The 20,924-nt window shown below is 39.6% G+C and overlaps 1 protein-coding gene across 1 annotated transcript in view; it reads left to right on the forward strand.

Moving 5' to 3' along the window:
• The window catches only part of WDR25 (WD repeat domain 25), a 102,534-nt gene that overhangs the window by 37,898 nt on the left and 43,712 nt on the right, over positions 1 to 20,924 (forward strand). The window contains exon 2 of the mRNA XM_026651337.1: positions 14,757 to 14,929. Coding sequence (XP_026507122.1) covers positions 14,757 to 14,929 — 173 coding nt within the window. The remainder of the gene's footprint in view (positions 1 to 14,756; positions 14,930 to 20,924) is intronic.

Consider the following 20,924-nt stretch of genomic DNA (forward strand, 5'->3'; position numbering starts at 1 on the left):
GATAGGTCCATCAATGGCTATTAGCCAAGATGGTCAGGGACGCAACCCCATACTCTAGGTGTCCCTAAACCTCTGACTTCTTGAGACTGGAACTGGACGATGGGATGGATTACTCGATAATTGCCCTGTTCTGTTCATTCCCTCTGAAGCATCTGGCTCTGGCTGTTATTGGAAGTCAGGATACTGGTCTAGTTTGACCATAGGTCTGATCCAGTATGGCCATTCTTGTGTTTTTAGGTTCTAATGAAATGCAAGGTTTTAATTTTATGCATAACTTCTTTTCCTGCTTTGTACATGAAGGACTGAACTTTAGTTTAATGATCCTAGCTATATGTTCCCTTTTTGCAGTGAATGCTTTATGCTGTTGGCCTCTCATCCCCTATTATATTTAAGTTTTGTTCTTCAATGTATTGTGAGATTTGCTGATTGTATAAGAAAAAGGAGAGCAAACCACATATACTGTAGTTTCTCATTTAGGCTGTGTCTGCCAGAACACGTTTTCAAAAGTAATCTTGCAAAAACACATTGGCTGGTGTCCACATATTTTTCTAAAGAGTGTACACTAATGGATGATGTTGTACCAATCTCTCTCACCTCGCATATCTCCTGATTGTGTTTGCAAAAACTGTGATGTTGGCAGACCAGGTGCCAGCTCATGCAAGAGCCCCAGGCCAATTCACTTGTATGGTAGTATAGATCAAAGCGATTGTTAAATGTATAAGAGTGTATTTGGCATTTTAACTAGAGCTGTCAAACGATTAAAAATTTAATCACGAGTAATCGTGAGATAAAAAATAGTCGCAATTAATTGCAGTTTTAATTGCACTGTTAATAATAGAATACCAATTTAAATTTATTATAAATATTTTTGGATGTTTTTCTTCCGTTTCAAATATACTGATTTCAATTACAACACAGAATACAAAGTGTACAGTGCTCACTTTATTTTTGATTATAAATATTTGCATTGTAAAAAAGTTAAAAGAAATAGTATTTTTCAATTCACCTCATACAAGTATGTTAGTGCAATCTCTTTATCATGAAAGTGCAACTTACAATTATAGAATTTTTTTTCGACATAACTGCACTAAAAAACAAAACAATGTAAAACTTTAGTGCCTACAAGTCGAAGCATGAAGGGGCATACAAATGTTTAGCATATCTGGCATGTAAATACCTTGCAATACTGACTACAACAGTGCCATGCAAATTCCTGCTCTGACTTTCAAGTGACATTGTAAATAAGAAGTGGGCAGCATTATCTCCCATTAATGTAAACAAACTTGTTTTTCTTAGTGATTGGCTGAACAAGAAGTAGGACTGAGTGGACTTGTATGACATGAATTGAAAAATACTATTTCTTTTGTTTATCTTTTTTACAGTGCAAATATCTGTAATAAAAATTATACTATAAAGTGAGCACCGTACACTTTGTATTCTGTATTGTAATTGAAATCAATATATTTGAAAATGTAGAAAAACATCAAAAAATATTTATAATAAATTTAAATTGGTATTCTACTATTGTTTAACAGTGCGATTAAAACCGTAATTAATCGCAACAATTTTTTAATCTAGTTAATTTGTTTTGTGTTAATCGCATGCATTAACTGTGATTAATTGACAGCTCTAGTTTAAACTTCATGAAAACAAATGGGATGTTATTTGAATTGTTTTCACTTATCTGTATCCTGTTATAATGTAATAAATTTACATTGTGTATAACCCTGTAACTAAATAACCCATCAAATGTAAAAGAAGCCTTGTGGAATGCAAATGAAGAACTTTAGCAGAAAAGTGCTCAAAGACTCAAAGTGCATTCGTCACTTACCATCATCAAAGGAAAAGCCCACCTGGGTAGTGACACTGTCAGCTTGTTTTCTGTGAGAAGAAGCTGTAAGCATGGATTCAAGGAAAGATCCTGGATCTCTAGACAGGTTGGACTCTTACAGGGAAGTGACCAGATGTGAAGCGGAAATCTCCAGAGATAATCTGGGAACCCTGAAAAGACTTTTGGAAAACTGGCAGTTTATTACATGACCGCCACCATTTGCAATTACAAACTGTGGCTCATATATTTTACCTGCTTTAACCTCTTAATAACTCTCATTTCGTTTTCTTAGCTAATATACCTTTAGTTAGTTTACTATAGAATTGTCTGCCAGCGTTGTCTTTGGTGTAGGATCTGGAGTAGCAGTTGATCTGGGGTAAGTGACTGGTCTTTTGGGACTGAAAGCAACCTGATGTGGTGTGATTTTTGGTTTAAGTGACCTTTTATCACAAAGTTCAGGTTGTCTGAGTGTCAAGATATACTGGAGAATCTAAGAGGACTGTCTGTGACTCCATGGTAAGACCGTTATAGTGATCCAGGAGTTCACATTTCTTACTGGCCTGGTGAAATATAATTATAGAACACAGCACCAGTTTGGGGTGTCTGCCATGTTTTCTGACAGTCTATCCCGAGGTAGGCACTCACAGTTGTGAACCAATCCAGACAGTGTGACAAAAACATTTATTCATACATTTTGTTAAAATTCAAACCAGTTTACACTTCCATGTTGAAGTAATACTTGCCTTCTGAAGAAAGATTTAATAAGTTGCCAACCCCCGGAAAGAGAAATATGCCCAGGTAGAAAGTTGAGTATCAATCTATTGTAGGAAGTGTGCATTAAAACATGTCAATTCATGCAAGAGTATTTTCAGACAATGCAGAGAATATGAAATCGGGTGCAAGGTTACATACATTACATGCAAATGAATTAACACAAATGTATAGAAAAAGATGTTCCATTAAATAGTTATGACCTTTGTATTGTTTGGAGAGAAACTGAATAATCAGTAACTTCACTGAAACCTGCTGGTGTTCCTGTGACATCCATAGGTCTTGCACCGTGGACTTTCAGAAGGTCTTGTTTTTCAATTATTTTTTAATAATATTGTTCCTGGGTTATTTAAGTTATACTTGTCCTATGTGCTAAAAGCTAATGCTGTCAGCACTCTGACCCTGTTCTGTAAAATGTGCTGACATGAGTGATCAGCTTCCCAAAGTCAAATAATGCTTTTATGTTCTGTGATCCAGGTCAGAAATTTCAGACTAAATGTTATTTCACTGTTGGGAACTTTTTCTGTACATAATAGGCTCTCATTTCTAAACCTTTAGGATTGAGAGATATCAGTCTTTAAAACTGTTGCTGGCCCAAGCCTGAATATTGCATACCCTGTACCCCAGACAATGGTTGAAATATCATCAGAGTTAGGAATCTTTCAGATATAATTTCAGCTGCTCATTTCCAGCTTCCATTTACATTGATAAGAGTTGTAAGCACACAATGAGGGGAGAATATACCCCGCTGCACTGCTTTTTCTAGAGGATATATATCCTAGATTAAAGGGAAGAACATGACTTTCACAGATGAAGTATCAATGAATATGTAATAAGCAAGAAAGTGATATATTGACACATCCTTCCTTTTCTTATATTCCATCTATTTGCTTGCTTTCTTTGGCCCTTATAAATCTTGGCTGACTCAATTCCTTTCCCCCATGGAGTCACACTTTCACTTCTGCTGCACCCTTTGTCTGGATCTCTTCCATCCAGACCACTGAATCACTTCCTCACTTTTAATCACATCTTAAAACTTTCTTTTACTCTTCAGTCTACTATGGACTCTTTTTTGCTGTAAATTGTTTTACTGTCCTTCATTTTAAGGATGATTTATATAGAATTAAAATATATTTTGGAGTCAGTGGGTCCTGTGCAATTCTCCCCTATTCAACCTGTAGTTGGTCGGAAAGGCTCCAGTGAAGGGAAGTTGGAACCAGCTCCCTTTAGAGCCCATCAGTATTTCTCCTTTGATTTGGAAGAGGGGTTGCTAAAGAGGCCTTTTGAAGACTAAACTCATTGCTTCCTCAGTGCTACCAGCTTGACCCTATGTTGCATTGCTATTGCACCAGTGACCAACATAGTGGTCCACGCTGGAGCTTTCGAACAAAGGTTTGCCGTGATTCCCATGCATTATAGTTGCATGGGCTCATGAGTGTTATTTTTGGGAAGTCAGTGTGTTCTACTGGTTAGCATATGGGGCTGGGAATCTACCTTGTATTCCTGACTTCTCCACCGTGTGGCCATGGACAAATCATTTAATATCTCGGTGCTTAAATTTCTCCATCAGTAAACTGGGAATAATACTTGTAAGTCACTTTGAGCTTTTTAGATGAAACGTGCTAAATAAGTATAAAGTATTAGTCTTAATTATTCTTTATTTGTATTTTTGTAGTGGCTAGAAGCCCCAGTCATGGACCAGAACCGCATTACGTTAGGTACTGTACAAACACAGAACAAAAAGACAATTTCTTCCCCCAAAGAGCGTAAAATCTATAGGACAAAAGACACGAGTTAGACAAACAGGGAAATACAAGGAAACAGTGGGACAGTACTGGTCAGAATTATAGGCAGTGATCTCAGCAATGGTAAATATTACACGTACCTGGTTGTTCTTTACAAGTAATAATACTTAGCACATATTCACTCAAGCAAAGCTGATTAGTGTAAGGAATATTTGGCCAGCTGTAGAAGGAAGTGATATAGTGGGCCATTTATACTGCATTATCTAAACATAAAAGCCAACATTTTCAAACTTGGATGCCTAGAATTAGTCACCTAAGTTTCTATTTGGGCATCTAACATAAAAACTCTGATTTTCGGAGGTATGGGACACCCACAACTCCCCTTGGCATTAATGACACTGGTGGGTGCACAGAACCTCTGAAAATCAGGTCACTTAAATACAGGTGCCTAAATAGGAACTCTAGTTGATTAACCTGATGTACCCAAATTAAAAATGTCTGGGAAAAGGCGAAGATGAGGTGCTGTGGTCGTCGATAATTTGTGATTCAATCATTTTTAATGTAGCTTTTGTGTTCCATTTTGTTTGTTTTTAAAATGATAATATGACTTATAATGAAAATAGTTTACTGTTGAAATTACACATCATAATGGTCCTTTAATGGCATCTTAATGGGATCCCCCAGGATTTACATTGAAATGGTTACTTCACAGTAGTTTGTAATGGCATCATTTACAATCTCCATAAATTTTGTATTGATTTAATTAATGTATCAATGAGTTCTAAGTCTAAATTCCCATTCTTGGGAATAGAAAGAGAGCAGTGTTGGGAAAAACTGCTTGATATACATAGCATCTGTTTTTCAAACAAACATTTCAGTTGTCTCAATATTAGTAAGATACTCAGTATTTATAAGATACTAATTTACATTTATAAGGATATTGTCAACATTAGTAGATCACCAAAATCCATGTGCATTAAGTTGATTTTCTTTCCAATTAGGACGATCAGAATTCCTTTTTATCATGACATTGCTGCAAGGTGTCCAGCATTACCATAAAATAATAACGTATGCTAATACAGTATGACAGTGTTAGAGGCTTTAAACTGTCTTTAAGCTTATCACTATAACTCATGACTGTCTTTAAACCTATCACTACATTTATTTGAAGCAATTATGCACTATTTATAAAACTATCATAAGCCATTTATGTAATTCAGTGCCTAGATACTACAGTGATTGCCAATATATGGTAAAAATACTTGATAGATACTAATGCTGCCTTTATTTCGATGTGCTGATAAGAAAGCTGACAACAAGACTAAAAGTTACTATAATAAGAATACATGGTCTTCCCTCCCTCTGAGATGCCCCTAGGGAATGAAGAGGAGGAGAGGGTCATGACCATTCCTTCTTGCACTGGTCTGCAGGGCAGCCTAAACGTGCCTTGGAGGGAGCAGATTGTACCATCTGAAGATAGATGCATTTCCCTAAGGCACAATATTTATCCAAGTGCTTGCTTAGTTAGTGCAGCTCCATATCACCTCAACACAAAATGTTTCTTAAAGGCACAACTTCATCCTAAATAGACAAACCTATGGGTCTGGGGCAATTTATTCCATTGTTTTGTATACAATTCCTGTGCCTAACAAATAAAAAAACCCTACCTCTTACTTAAACCTACATTAAATTCTTAATGGGCTGGAGTGATCCTTCAGCAGCATGTGTAATAGCTGGTGTGCCACACAGTCCGATGCTTTGAGTTGTTGATGGTATGAAATAATTTTCCATATTACGAAATGAAACCTGGATCCAGATCCAGAACTGTATTCTGGCCAAATCCTCTAGATGGAAAAACCATGACTCGGGCCATTGTGGTACCAGTACGGTTCTTTTAGTTATATCTGTCAGATTCTCTTTTTTATTGTGTTTGAAGAGGATAATAGTGTCTACACTGGCAACTGAACGACAAAACTTTTGTCGTTCAGAGGTATGACCCCCACCCCACCCCTCCGAAAGGCAAAAGTTTTGCCGACGAAAAGCGCCGGTGTGAACAGTGCTTTGTCGGCAGGAGCGCTCTCGCTACCGCTGCTTGTTGGGGGTGGAAGTTTTTTCTTGATGGGAGAGCTCTCTCTTGCCGACAAACAACGGCTACGCTGTGTGCCTTTTTGCGGCACGGCTGTAGCGGCACAGCAGTGTCGCTATAAGGTGCGTAGTGTAGACAAAGCCTAATAGACCGGGGTGTTGGAACAATTTGTATAGTGGGGGTGCTGAGAGCCATTGAACCAAACTGTAAACCCTGTATATATTGGAAACAATTTCAAGCCAGGATGTGCGGCAGCAACCGCTAATATCCCTAGTTCCAGCACCTATGCTAATAGAGAACAGCAGAGAGGATCAGGCAATGTAAAACTAAAGAAATTCTACTGGCACCATACTGGCCCAGAAATCATAGTTTTAAATTTGGGGAATGCATATGTACAGTAAAACTGATTGGCAATGGCAGAAATACGGTATAAACTTACTGGACTGGAAAAATTCCAAAAACTAAAAGTTCAGTTCATTCAAGTAGAAACATTTTTTGAATTTCGTCTGAATCTTGGCATTGTGCTGCCTCAAAATATTGAGTTATTACAGTCTAATCTGTAGACAAGTTTGGTTTCTTGACTGAAAGAACTAAAACAGTATATTTATTTAAACGCCTGAGAAGAGGTGTTTTTTTACTGTTGTGTCAACATTTCATTATAACCACAGAGGTAGGAACAATGCCACAGGATTAAAAAGAGAGCCATATTCTTTCTTGAGGGAAAAAAAGAAAAACGAATAAACAAACTTTATGAACGGAAGGGATAAAAAGATTATTGTTCATAATTGAAATCGTGTACTGTCACATTTTAAAGTAATATTTTCAAAGTAGCACATTGAAGTGTGTGAGTTTAACTTGTTAGCTAAGCAATTGAAAATCCAATCCATTGTCATGGGATAAAAGAGCGAACTTAGTAAAAAGAAAAGAAAAATGCAAAGATGTTTTTGTGTTTCATCCAGTGATAATGCTGAGCATGTTAAAAGATTTAGAGTTTTGAAAGAATGTGGCATGTGACACCTACTTTAAAAATAGCTTTCTATGTCAAGATAGGTAAAAGGAATCAAAGATAAATTCTTTCCAACTTTATAGCTGAGATTTGCATGATTGCCTGGAATCCCATAAGACTAAATAGGTATTAATATATATGTATCAAGGAGTATGAATATCTCAGTCTATATTTTTAATGAAGTCCTTATATGCCCCCAATTGTTGTTCTTTTTATAGATTTAATATGTAAATTCATGCTCCATATATAGCCAGATAAAACTTTTCTCCCAAAACCTTTTACCTGAAAAATGCAGATTCAGATTGACTGAAAGTTTTCGACATGAATTCACGTAATGCATCTCCAAAGAGCTTCACTTTTGGATATTTACGAATTATGCTTTGTTCTATCCCGTTGCCTCAATTCTGTTATGTATAGGTTCTTATACTGTGCTCATCGTTGTAGTATCTCAGTGCCTTCCAGCAATGTATTAAACAACATGACTAACATCTGTCATGTCATGTTTGTTCTCTCATCCTCTCCCCATGCATTCATTGGAGTGTCTTGTTTTGATAGTTTTTTTAAAAAAAATACTGTGTATTGATATTAGTGAAATGCACCTTGCACTGGAGCAGTAAGTGCTGTGGTTTGTGATGGCCCTTCATTGTGGGAGAATTCATTCCACAGTTTTGGACCTGCCCCCAAGAATGTTCTGTCTCCTGGCATTGAAAATCAGTGGCTTGTATTACATCCTTGCCCTGTACCTCCCTATATGGTCACCGGGTTTTAGCCCATTAAAGCTTATGCTCAAATACATTTGTTAGTCTCTAAGGTGCCACAAGTACTCCTCATTCTTTTTGCTGATACAGACTAACACGGCTACCACTCTGAAACCAGTCTTTTCTCAGTGGACCCAATCAGGTCCCACATGCTTCCAAGCCGACTGAATCTGGGTAGAGTTTAGTCACTGTTTCTAGCTCTGAGACTCTAGGACAGACTCCCAGGCTCAGACCTGGCTCTGATGCCCTTCCTTGGGTGTCACTGCCATTCTAGACCCCAAAATCAGTGTCTGAGACCCCCAGAGTCCTACCGGTCCCTAGCACACTTTCCCCCAGAGCTCCAGCTAAGCTGTGGGCACTCCAAACTTCTAGTTAAGCCCCTTTGAAGAAAACATAGTGGGAAAGGAAGGAACACAGGCTTAGCAAAGGAATTTCATAACCAAAGAAACTTTACCTCTAAAAGGAGCCGGCGGAGTGGGTTGGGGCCGGGTCGCTCCACTTCCTGCCATCCGGTGAGTGCAGGGCAGGCCCGACTCCGCACTCACAGGGCGGCGGGAAGTGGAGTGACCCTTGGGGCTTGGGGGGAAGAAGGAAACTGCCCCCCAGCACTCACCGGTGGCGTGACTGGGAGCTGGCGGCACAGAGCGGGCTGGGGCCGGGTCACTCCACTTACCACTGCCTTGTGAGTGCAGGCCTGACCCCTGCTGCAGTCCTCAGGGGAAGGAGTGGAGTGGGGGCGGGGTTAGGGAGGAACAGGGGTGGGGACTTTGGGGAAGGGGTGGAGTGGGGGCGGGGCTGGGGCGGAGCAGGGGTGAGAAGGGGCAGAGCAGGGGCGGGGGCCATGGGGAAGAGGTGGAGCAGGGGCTGGAGTGGCACACAGCTATGTAGGACACCAGGAAATTTGGTGCCCCAAATTTCCTGGTGCCCTACGCAGCTGCGTGTGGGTAAGGACAGCCTGCCTGAGACACAGATTTCCCTGGTCTGATCTCACCCCTTCTTGTGAATCTAATGTTTGTCAGCTTTTCAGGATAGTCAGACTACCTCCTGCTAACACCCTCCTGCAAGTCTTATGTGTGGCGAGGGTTGATCCCTCTGTACAAAGCAGAACCTTGTTCTTTAATTAAGCTTCTCTTTCTCTGCCATGTGCTCCATGGGGAAGCTCCAACCCCCTTCCAGGCATGCTTACCCTAGCCCCCAATATGGGCTGCTTAGTAGAAAGTCCATTTTCTCATTATCTCTCAATAACCATCCCATCCCAATCAAAGTTGATGGTTTCTTGGTGATAGTCCTTCAATGAGGTGTCAAGCACCTTTCCCAGGTAGGACAGCTGTCCAGAATGCAGTTTGATAGGTTGTATTTGGACATGTCCAGACTTGTGCAGTCACAGTATCCAACACTTCATACAGAGAACAAGATAGAGTTAATAATTTAACTCCGATATATCCCATTCCATCACAGTTGTTCATGCATGACTTTCAACCTCTGAATAGTTTACTATTCACATGGAAAGTGCACAACTAGTTTCCTTGGACAATCTTACCTTGACTCTTGAACACCAAGCTTGTTCCTTGATGTCCTTCTCGGTCAGTGGCTTATCTTAGTATTGTTTTTCATATGTATGACTACATCATTATAATTGGTATTTTAGGGGCTCCCTGCGATATCACTGGTCTCTTTGGTAGCCTCAGATTCTTGTAAACAATAGGCCATATTTTTCGTCTTCCACAGGCAAAGGCATACTTACATTTAAAACTGGTGAGTTCTTTTGGAAAAAATGCAGCATGCTATCCTTCCCACAGCAGGGCAGAGAGCTGTGTCTATATCACTGAGCTGTGTCTAGCCAAAACCACGTAGGCCAGAGATTTGTAAGAAACTCTGGAGCAAACCTTAAGGAATTTTGTTTGACATGGAACGTCCCTTTCTGAGCCCCTGATCATTGCCCTACACATAACATTGACAACTTTTATTGTGTAGCCTTGCATTTATTGTGTTGCTTTGCTTTTATTGTGCGATCTCTACATTTTTCGAGTGTCTCTTAAAGTTGGGTGTGAAGCTACAGTAGATGCTGAACCTATTAGCATTAACTAACAGCAACATCTTCTGCAGAATCAGGTTAATTTGCATAGGGTCATGCCTCCAAAGCAACTGCATTCCAACTCCACTTCTCGTAACTGGCCACCTCACCCCTAAAAGACATATGTTCCACATCAAACATTATATAGGTGAAAGCAATTGATGGAAGCTTATGGGGTGGAAATGGAAAGGACGCCATTTAGTGACTTTTCCCTTCCACTCAGTCTCTAATGGTTTACATCCATAGGTGTAAAATGTTTGCTCCCTTCCATAAAATGGAGAAGAACATAAAGCACGATCTGTGTTACACATTTTTCTCTATTATACAGATTTTCTATTCTTAAACCAAAACCATGCAATGCTGTTAAAGCTTGTTTTGTTTTTCCTTTCTTGAGGAAATTGCTTTTTCATATTTAATCGTTAAAACATGATAGGGAAATTTTTTTGAAGCATTTACCACCTGTTTTTCCTTTCATCTTGATTCATTCATTAGCTTCCTCATGCTAAAATAGCTCCTGGACATAATTAACTCCTTTTTTTGTATAGTAATGTCTGAAGTGATTGTTAAAAGTCATTAAAAGATGATAGAACCTTATTTCCAAAAGTATTTTAATGTTTTTTTTCTTGATTTCCCTGCTCATAGTTAGGGTAGAATAGTTAGGATACAACTTTGTGAAGCCTGCTTAAATGACCAGTGAAGGAACTAACAAGAATTGGTTGCTTATCAGAGTAAAATTATATTCAGTACGTGTTATGGGGATACTTCGAAGCAGTGTCATAAGACAGAATCTTGCCTGTGAAGAGTGGTCTGTTATACAGGTAATGCTATCAACAAATCCTTCCCAGACAGTAACCCTTTCTAGTCCAGTAAAAAGAAAAAAAGATGATGAAGGAGATAAAAATAAATACAAAATCTTTTTCTTTTGCTGTTTTCTTCTTACAGCGTAGTGTTCCTGATCTATGCTGTTATTACAATGAAAAAGACAACCAGTCACGTGTTGACATTGACAGCATTCATTTTGCCTTTAATGCACATTTAATTGTTTTAAATATAGAACCATAATCAACTGTATCTTACTAATTAATAATTGAATTCAGTGGAGTTGCTTGGCTGTAAATGAGGGCAGAATTTGGCCCTTGTGTTTCTTAGATAAGCTCTTGGAAGCAGGGACTGTGTCTTTTCTATGTTCTGTAAATTGCTGAGCACATTTCAACCATTATATAAATAATAATACAGATCAAGGCTTAAAAATGAGTAGTTAATTAGGATAGAAAGAATAAAGACTGTCTTTGGTGAGCTTACAGGCAACTTTTGTTTGAAATATGCAGCAAGATTTAGGCTGTCTACACTACAATCTTAAATCGACCTATTTTAGCTCGAGTTACAGCCACCACATGTCCACACTACCCTAGTTCTGTTGGTGGTGCATGTCCGCACCAGGAGTTCTTCCACTTACTGAAGAGGGGCTGTGTGGGGGAGCTGGGAGTGGGGGGCGGGGCTGAAAGCCACCCAGGGGTTCTCACCTCCGGCAGGGAGATCCACACCTGGAGTCCAGTCGGCTGCCATGCTCCTGGCAGGGAGCCGGGACACCAGGAGACAGTAAGGTTCCCAGCGGGGAGTTGGGAGCCCAGGCAGCAGCCGAAGCCAGGAGCCTGGGTGGCAGCCTGGCTTGGAGCAGAGACCTCTAAGCAACCCGGCTCAGGACCTGGGAGCCAGCTTTCTTGACAATTTCATGGCTCCAATGGATAACAGCCAACAGCTGATGTAAGGACCCCAGTGTCTACACAGACACGTCACCCTAACTTTACTGAAATAAGCCCTATGCCTCTTGTTGAGGTGATTTTATTATGTTGGCGTAGCATATATTACATTGGCAGGAGGAGCATTTCAGTGTGTACACCTCCACTGTTTTATCGACAAAAGCTGACTGTGTAGTGTAGACAAGGCCTTAGTATGATGGTAATATAGTGACAAATCACAAAGATTCTTAGTATTTCTGTTATAACTTTAAGCCATATACCATCTGGTTTTCAATTTTCAACTGCAAGTACAATAAAATTGTTATCTAGCACCATTAAAACATCGATCTTCTTGCACTACTAATACTGGCAGTGAAAACACATTGGGGTTCACTTAGCAGCTAATTGTAATATTTGTCTGGAAGCCAAATAATTGGAAAAAATTGTTTTGCCTGAGACAAATAATAGATATAGCAATAAGTGATATAGTCAGATTGTATAAGCCAGTGTTGTTTGCAGCAAAATATTAATAATAAAAATCAATAGTTAACCTAATCTCAAATCTGAACTTGCTAGATATTATTTTTCACATATAATTTGATAAATTTTGATTGTCATAATATATGATAAACTCTGCATATAGAATGTGTGTTTTTGATTAATGAGGTGTACTGCATATTTGATAACCCAAATCATAATTAAAAATAGTTAATAGTTGCTATAAATACCTTGTGACAGCTACTTTGATTCAGAAAATCATTACTTTTTCCTTTATCAAATAATTGTTTTTGTTTTTAAAATGTGAACTAGAATACAACATTCCAGAAAAGTTAAAGATTGAATACTCTTTTGTTTTTCCTAATGCTTTAAAGATTTAAGGTAATCAGTAGAGGTGGGATTTTCAGAAGTGCTCAGATTGGCCTAACTTTGCTTCAATTGAAGCTAGAATTAGGCCAGTGCTGAGCACTTTAGAGAACCCTACCCAAGTCTCTATGACAATATTCATATCTAGTTCTTAAGCAAAGTTTGAGAGTGGCAAAATGCTGCCTGAAATTAGTATTTGCAAGATTGAAGAATCAGGCCTAGCCAACGTATAGGCAGATCTCAGATCTGTAGTCTGCCAGGGTTCCTGTTCACTACCAAATGGGGTTGATTACAGGTGAAGTATGTGGGAGAGAAACGAGGGAACAAACAGGAGTTGTTTGGGTTGTTTCTCACCATGGAAGGAGACGAGGGAATGGCAGTGGGAAGGTCTGATAAGAGCTGCCACTGAGAACAGTTTATGAATTCTCAGGAAATTATGCCTGCCACAAAAATGCTTATTGTCTTTATTCTTTTGCTAATAAGGCTTTTGACACCATCCCATGTGACTTTCTTATAAGCAAACTAGGGAAATTCGATTTAGGTGAAATTACTATAAAGGGGGTGCACAACTGGTTGAAAGACCATATTCAAAGATTTCAGAGTAGCAGCCGTGTTAGTCTGTATCCACAAAAAGACCAGGAGTACTTGTGGCACCTTAGAGACGAACAAATTTATTTGAGCATAAGCTTTCGTGGGCTTATGCTCAAATAAATTTGTTAGTCTGTAAGGTGCCACAAGTACTCCTGTTCATATTCAAAGAGTAGTTATCAATGGCTTGCTATCAAACTGGGAGTGTGTATTTATTTAGTGGGGTCCCACAGGGGTCAGTCCTGGGTCTGATACTATTTAATATTTTCATTATTGACTTGGATAATGAGTTGAGAATCTGTTTATAAAATTTGCAGATGACACCGAGTTGGGATGGGTTGCAAGCATTTTGGCGGATAGGATTAGCATTCAAAATGACCTTGACAAATTGGAAAATTTGTCTGAATTCAACAAGATGAAATTCAGTAAAGATAAGTATAAAACACTACACTTAAGAGGAAAAATCAAATACACAACTACAAAATGGGGAATAACTGGCTAGGTAGTAGAATTGGTGAAAGGAATTTGGGGGTTCTAGTGGATCACAAATTGAATATGAGTCAACAATGTGGTGCTAATATAATTCTGGGATTTATTAACAGAAATGTTGTATGTAAGACATGGGAGGTAATTGTACCACTCTACTCGATATTGATGAGGCCTCAGCTGGAGTACTGTGTTTCTGTGTCACACTTTAAGAAAAATGTGGACAACTTGGACAGAGTCCAGAGGCGAGCAACAAAAACGATAAAAGTGTTAGGGAACCTGACCTATGAGGAAAGGTTAAAAAACCTGGGCATGTTCATTTCAAATCTGTTAAGGGTTGTTATAAAGAGGATGAGGATCAATTGTTCTCCATGTCCAGCACAAGAAGTAATGAGCCTAATCTGCAGCAAGGGAGATTTAGGTTGGATATTAGGAAAAACTTTCCAACTATAAAGGTAGTTAAGTTTTGAAATAGGCTTTTGGGAGTTTGGGGAATGCCCATAATTGGAGGTTTTTAAAAACAGGTTGGACAAACATGTCAGGGATGGTCTAGGTTTACTTGGTCCTGCCTCAGCACAGTGGACTGGACTAGCTGATTTCGAGGTCTCTTCCAACCCTACATTTCTATGATCTGTAAAAATATTTTCATAATTTAAGGGAGTGCAGTATTACTTTAATCCCATCCTCATAGCAAAATCAAATCTGTTAAACCATATGAAGCTTTCTCAGCTGGGCTAATTGATTTGTTCTAATTCTTTATCAGCAGGTTGAATAATTTAATTACTGATGTTTTAAAATTTGTATTTAGAATTGTCATTGTGTTTCTTTTTAAGATATGGAATGCTGTAGATACAGGCTGTTGTTTAAAAACGTACTCCTGTCACAGTTGTGCTGTTCGAACTGCTCAGTGGTCTTTGTGTGGAAGAAGAATTCTCAGTGGAGGCTTTGATTCTATGCTTCATTTAACAGATGTTGAAACAGGTAAATGTAATTTAAAGTTACATTTTTTAACACTATTTTCCAACTTCAGCCTGGATAGTGTGGCATGAGACTATTAGCCCTATTCTCCCATAAATGAAGTTAAATCTCAAAATATCAAGGCCAAAATTCATATGGGTACTTTAATGTAGTCAATTATATCCACGTTTAAGACACTTAAATAGGTGTGCTAATTTTCAGAGGTATTGAACACCTAGAGCCTATTATTTCATGTAGTTAGGACTCCGTTTCAACAAAGCACTGAAATAAAGTATACAAGTCCATGTTTATTCAGCAGCGCATTAAGCATATGCTTAACTTTAAAGTTGACATCAGTGAGACTTACACATGTCATTAAGCATATGCTTAAGTGGCTTGCTAAGTAGGGATGGACTTAAGCAGGTGCTTAAAGTTAGTTAAGTAGATAATGTGCTTTGCTCAAAAGGTGCCTAATTACGGATATAGATTCCTAACTTTAGGACTGAAAGTTTGAAAATTTTGGCCAAAACCCATTAAAAAGTGATTTGTAGAGTTATGATCTTGAGATTGGACTTCATTTTTGTTACCTCATTGGTCTGGTTGCTAAAATGCCGTTTTTTCCCCAGGCTGCTACAACAATTGGAAGGGCATATTTTGTGAGTCTTCCAGATCTCCCCACATTCTTTGTTTAGTACATTATTTCATCAGTCCTGTAATGGCATCTATGCAGCTGATCCTTGCACTTTAATGGAGCCCCATTGACTTCAGTGGGCTCTGCATGAGCACAGGCATCCAACTGTGTCAATGGAATTGCAGGTTTGGGGCATAAGATAGCATCTTGCCAGCTGAAGAGATACACTTTAATAAATCTTGGCCATTTAATCTACATTGAAATATATTTAACTGTTTTACAAAGTAATTTATGAGCATATAATTTTATATCTAAAAAGGTTATATTTATAAAGTAGCATCTGTCTAGTAGGTTTTTTTCCTGATGTAAAATTAAAAATCACCTTGTAAAATGAGGTCTGATGTCTTTTGGAGAGCAGAGTGGCTGCAGATTAAGCATGAAATGGTCCTCTTCTAATGAATTAGGAAGCTGCCCAAGACTGAGAAAACTGGTCATGCAAATGATTAAAGAGAAAGTTCCTTTCCCTACCGTAGGAATCGATTTCCCAAGATTTGTCATGCCATGTGATTTTAAATTCAGTCATGGCTATAAGAGGGTTGCTGTATGCTGAGACTGTAAAACACATAACTAGCACTGGAATAGTGACGTTTCCTGAGTATTCAAGCTTCACACTAGTATAAATGAGTTTGCCTGGATGGCATTCTGTGGAGTTAATGTACCATTTTCATTTCAAATAGACTTTATTATGTCGTCTTCCCCCTTTCCCCCCCGTCTCATTTCAGCATTATTTTCATTTTCGTTCTAATTTGAAACTAACTCTGACTGAACCTAATGAGCTTAAATTCCGGTGTAATGCTCAGGAAGTTATGCATACAATGACTGCTATTGCTAATGGGAATTTGACATAAAGTACATTTATTCCAATGTTCTAAATCAATATGGATGAAATCTGTGCGTTATAAAATGTCAATACAAATTCCTAAGAGATATAATTCTAAGGTTATATAGTAATATTTTATGTCTTCTGGCTGCTTGACTTACAGAACTACCATGAATCAACATTTAAATAGCATTCTTTCTTGGATTAATTATTTTTAGTATTTCCTTTGCCTCTAAGGGTAACTTTAATAATAAAATATTGCCAGCATTTTGGACTGTGGCAGCATGAGTGGCAAATAAGCTGATTTAGAGCTCAGAATGCTAAGTGGAAATAGAATATGTTTAATCTGTTAAGATTTATGCATCTCTATTATCTTTTAATGGCCTCATTTTAAGAGGAGGGTAGCTTCTGTTGACCTGTAGTGTCGGTACTCAGAACTTCTGAAAATACCAGGCCCAAAGTGACTAATAAACCTCCATAACAATACAGGTAATATGACCTCTTCCATGCACATCCAGCCCAAACTTCTAGTTTTCCTGAAACTTGTAAAGTTACCCTCTTTCTCGCCTACATTTTCAGTAACTCTTTCAGAGAAACAGGGCAAGTAGTTTGCAGATGGAATCCAAATCAGGTTGATATAAAAAGCCTCATTTCCATTTGAAAATATGAAGCCAGTTACTAGAATCAGATCTGCATTAGTTCACTGAACCATTTACCTCTCCCTACTCTTCATTACTGCGGAGATGATTTCATCTTTGATTAACTTCAGATAGATGTTACAATTATATCTTCATAAAAGTGACTCATTCTTTTTTGGACTTTTGGTCTTATCTTTCCTTGCTAGGCTGAACTCACTGTCACTACATTTAAATATAGTGAATGCACACCTGGGGTGCCATATAAATAATAATGCCATCTGCAATTAGTAGCTTAGCCCTAAACTCAGTTCCCTGTGCACTTTGTCCTTGCCGTTCGACTTTTTTCCGGCTATGTTTACTGAAGTCTAATCTCTTTTGTCCTCATTTTCAGTACAGTTTTTTTGTGTAAATTGCTATGTTTATTTAGAGCAGGGATTGGCAACCTTTGAGAAATGGTGTGCCAAGTCTTCATTAATTTAAGGTTTCGCATGCTAGTGTAACCCTTCTGCCCATCTAAGTTGGCAGCAACAAGGGCCGGGTTCTGTATCTAGGGGTTCCGTTTCAATAACAAAATGCAAAACCGGCTCGAGCCCCCACCCAGTGACCTGGGACAATTACATACCACTCCCCTGGGTACCTCTAAGAGGCAATACTTCCCCTCTCGCAAGCACGGAGTCTGAGTGTAGCAGAAAATGTTTAATAACATGAGGTAAACGACATCAGCATAAAATTGGAAAAACACCACAAACAGGATTCCTAACACAAACCATGAGCAAAACCCACCCCAGCAAATTGGGCTGTGTCCTTTCCCTTTGGTTCTTGAATCCAGCAACCCAAAAATCACCCAGAGTCCCCAAAGTCCAACACCCCCAAAGTCTCTTGGGTCCAGCAACCACCCAAAGTCCCAAAAGTCCAACAACCCCCAAAGTCTCTGTCCCTGGTCAGTGCAGCCCCAGAGCAAAGGGGGGGGGGCACGCAGGGTGTTAAGGGGCACCTTACGTGATCCGAGGCTGGCCAGCCGTCTGTTTTTCCGTGGGGGTTCCGCCGCAGCCTTCACCACGAGCCAGTCCACTTTCCTGCCATCCCACGAACTGCTCTGCTCTACGAGCCGCTCCAGACGTCCCCGCAAACTGCTCCGCTCCGCTCCGCTCACTGACCTGTGAGCCGTTCCAGACGCCCCCGTAAACTGCTCCGCTCCGCTCACCGACCTGTGAGCCGTTCCAGCCATCCCCGCAAACAGCTCCGCTTGCCGTTCCTTGGGCCGCTCCAACCGGCCCCACGCCGCTTGCTGCTCTTCCAGTCGTCCCCACAAATTGCTCCGTCAGCTGCTGAGCAATATAGCTTCAGGCTCCCCCACTAGTTAACACAGCACTCAGTGATCTCAGCTCTTAATAACTTTAGCTCTTTTGTGATTTCAGCTCTTAGCGATTTCAGCTCATAGTATAGTAGGGGAGCCCCAGTGCTGGTGCACCATTGGCCCAAAGTGAATTCAGCTCAGCAGCCTGTAGCTAGACTCCTAATGGAATCAAAGTTAGCTCTGACATTCAACAGTGGAGAGAGGAGGTGGTACAATTGGTATTTCAAACCCTCAGAGGGGGCCCATACCATCAGGTACAAATACCTGTCCCCGTCCTCTCTCAATTCACTGGGTTTTGTAACCCATGCCCCTTGTCAAGCTAGTGCTACTTAGGTAATGGTGAAGGACTCACTCAGTCCTTCTGTCATACAACAGTTCCACTGGCCTTGATTCACAGAATCAGGGTAACAAAACTTTATTCTTCCTGCCCCAATAACAGAGAAACTAGGGATCCCACAGCAGCCAATGTAACCACTTTCAGTTGCTGCTGTTTCATGCCAGGCGAGTGGGTGTGCCTATGCAAACAAGATTAGCCCCTGGAGTTCTTTTCCACACTCGCCATAATTCACCACCAGATGTCAGGGTAGAGCTCATCCTGACTCTGCTTACACTAGTAAAAGGTTTCGCATGCCAGACCGGCAGTGCGGGCAGCAGACGGAACCCCAGACCGGCAGCGGGCTGAGCGGCTCATCACGCTGCCACTCTGGGGTTCTGTCTGCCGGCCCCTGCCAGCCAGGGTCCTGGCCACCGGCCCTGCTCAGCTCGCTGCCGGCCCGGGTTCCATCCATCCAGGCTGGCAGCGGGTTGGCAAGGGGCCGGCGGCTGGGACCCCAGCTGGCTCAGCGTGCCACCAAAAATCAGCCCACGTTCCGCAGGTTGCTGACCCTTGATTTAGAGAAAGGGAGTATAATAGCCCCAAATTACTTTTATCATGTAGAATCCTTTTTAAAGCTGTAGAAGAGAACTAACTTTCAAAAAAAAATACAGTACATTAAAATTATATTGATTCTTTGGATTTTTTAAAATATTTTATTTCTTTTTTCCTTAGGTCTCATATCCTTTTTACCCTTTATTTTTATAGCTCTTTTCTTGAAAACTTCAGTGTTCCTAAAATCTAATGAATCAATGTTATAAATTTTTATATAAAATTCAAATAATAGAATCATAGAATATCAGGGTTGGAAGGGACCTCAGGAGGTCATCTAGTCCAACCCCCTGCTCAAAGCAGGACCAATCCCCAGCTAAATCATCCCATCTAAGCCTGACCTTAAAAACCTCTAAAGAAGGAGATTCCACCACCTCCTTAGGTAACCCATTCCAGTGCTTCACCACGCTCCTAGTGATAAAGTTTTTCCTAATATCCCACCTAAATCTCCCCCACTGCAACTTGAGACCATTACTCCTTGTTCTGTCCTCTGCTACCACTGAGAACAATCTAGACAATCCAACCTCTTTGGAATCCCCTTTCAGGTAGTTGAAAGCAGCTATCAAATCCCCCCTCATTCCTCTTTTCTTTCTCTCTTCATTCTACCAAATCCTTGTATGTCAAATGAATTAGGATTTCATATTTGTTCTTATTTCCAATATTACAGGTTATCAATCCTGTATGCTACTGAAAAAGTGCTATGAGTGAAATCCTGACCTTGTGGAAGTCAGAGGAGTGGGGATTTCACCTAAAAAAAAAAAAACTTTTAAAGACCAAAATTCTATGCATTCATATTTAGTACAAAGTTCTTCTTTAGAAGGACATCTAAATTAGTCTATTTATAATGAAAACAATTAATTATATTCTTTAGTTTATTGAAACACAAATTTGATGTTTAAAAAATATTTTGAGATGGGGCAAACAATTATTGATTATGGAGCACCCACAAAAATATGTTGACAATCCTGTAATGTCCCTCCCAGTCAAATATCTTTACCAAATGCAGTATCTTTATCTCTAAAAGTTTCTAAAGTAAACTTTTATGGTAATTTCACAATTCAGTACTGGAGTATTATGTTACTATGGGCAAATTTAGGGTCAGATTTTAAAAAGCTGATGCCCTCTACTGGATGCAAAAATATATGCACATATGCAGTTGCATGTACATTCTCCACAAATGGGTGCAAATATTGGTTAAATGCATGCAGAAAGCAACATAAACATCTAACTAGCTGTGTGTACTTGGTTTATTTGATCTCCATGTACATAAAAGCACAGTAATTACCATGTGTATGTGTGTTATTTTGTTCATGGACCTCTGCTGCTACTCAGTTTGGGGCTGGCTATAAAAACTATGTAACACTTGCAGAATTGCAGAACTCTCTCTCTTTCCTCTCCTTTCTGTGTTTTTTCTTTCTTTCTTTTGCTCCAGCTAGCTGATTGTCCTGTCGCTGAAAACGGGTGGTATCAAATGCTTCAAAGGAAAGTGTTAGAATACCTGTAATAAACAATACTACAATAACCTGTCTGTGACTGTGGGACCTCTTAATGCCAACAGGCGGTGGTCTTAAAGATTAGAGGTTAGAAG

The sequence above is a fragment of the Terrapene carolina genome, unplaced genomic scaffold, assembly GCF_002925995.2.
Source record: "Terrapene carolina triunguis isolate 2854851 unplaced genomic scaffold, T_m_triunguis-2.0 Scaffold96, whole genome shotgun sequence".
Lineage (NCBI taxonomy): Eukaryota > Metazoa > Chordata > Testudines > Emydidae > Terrapene > Terrapene triunguis.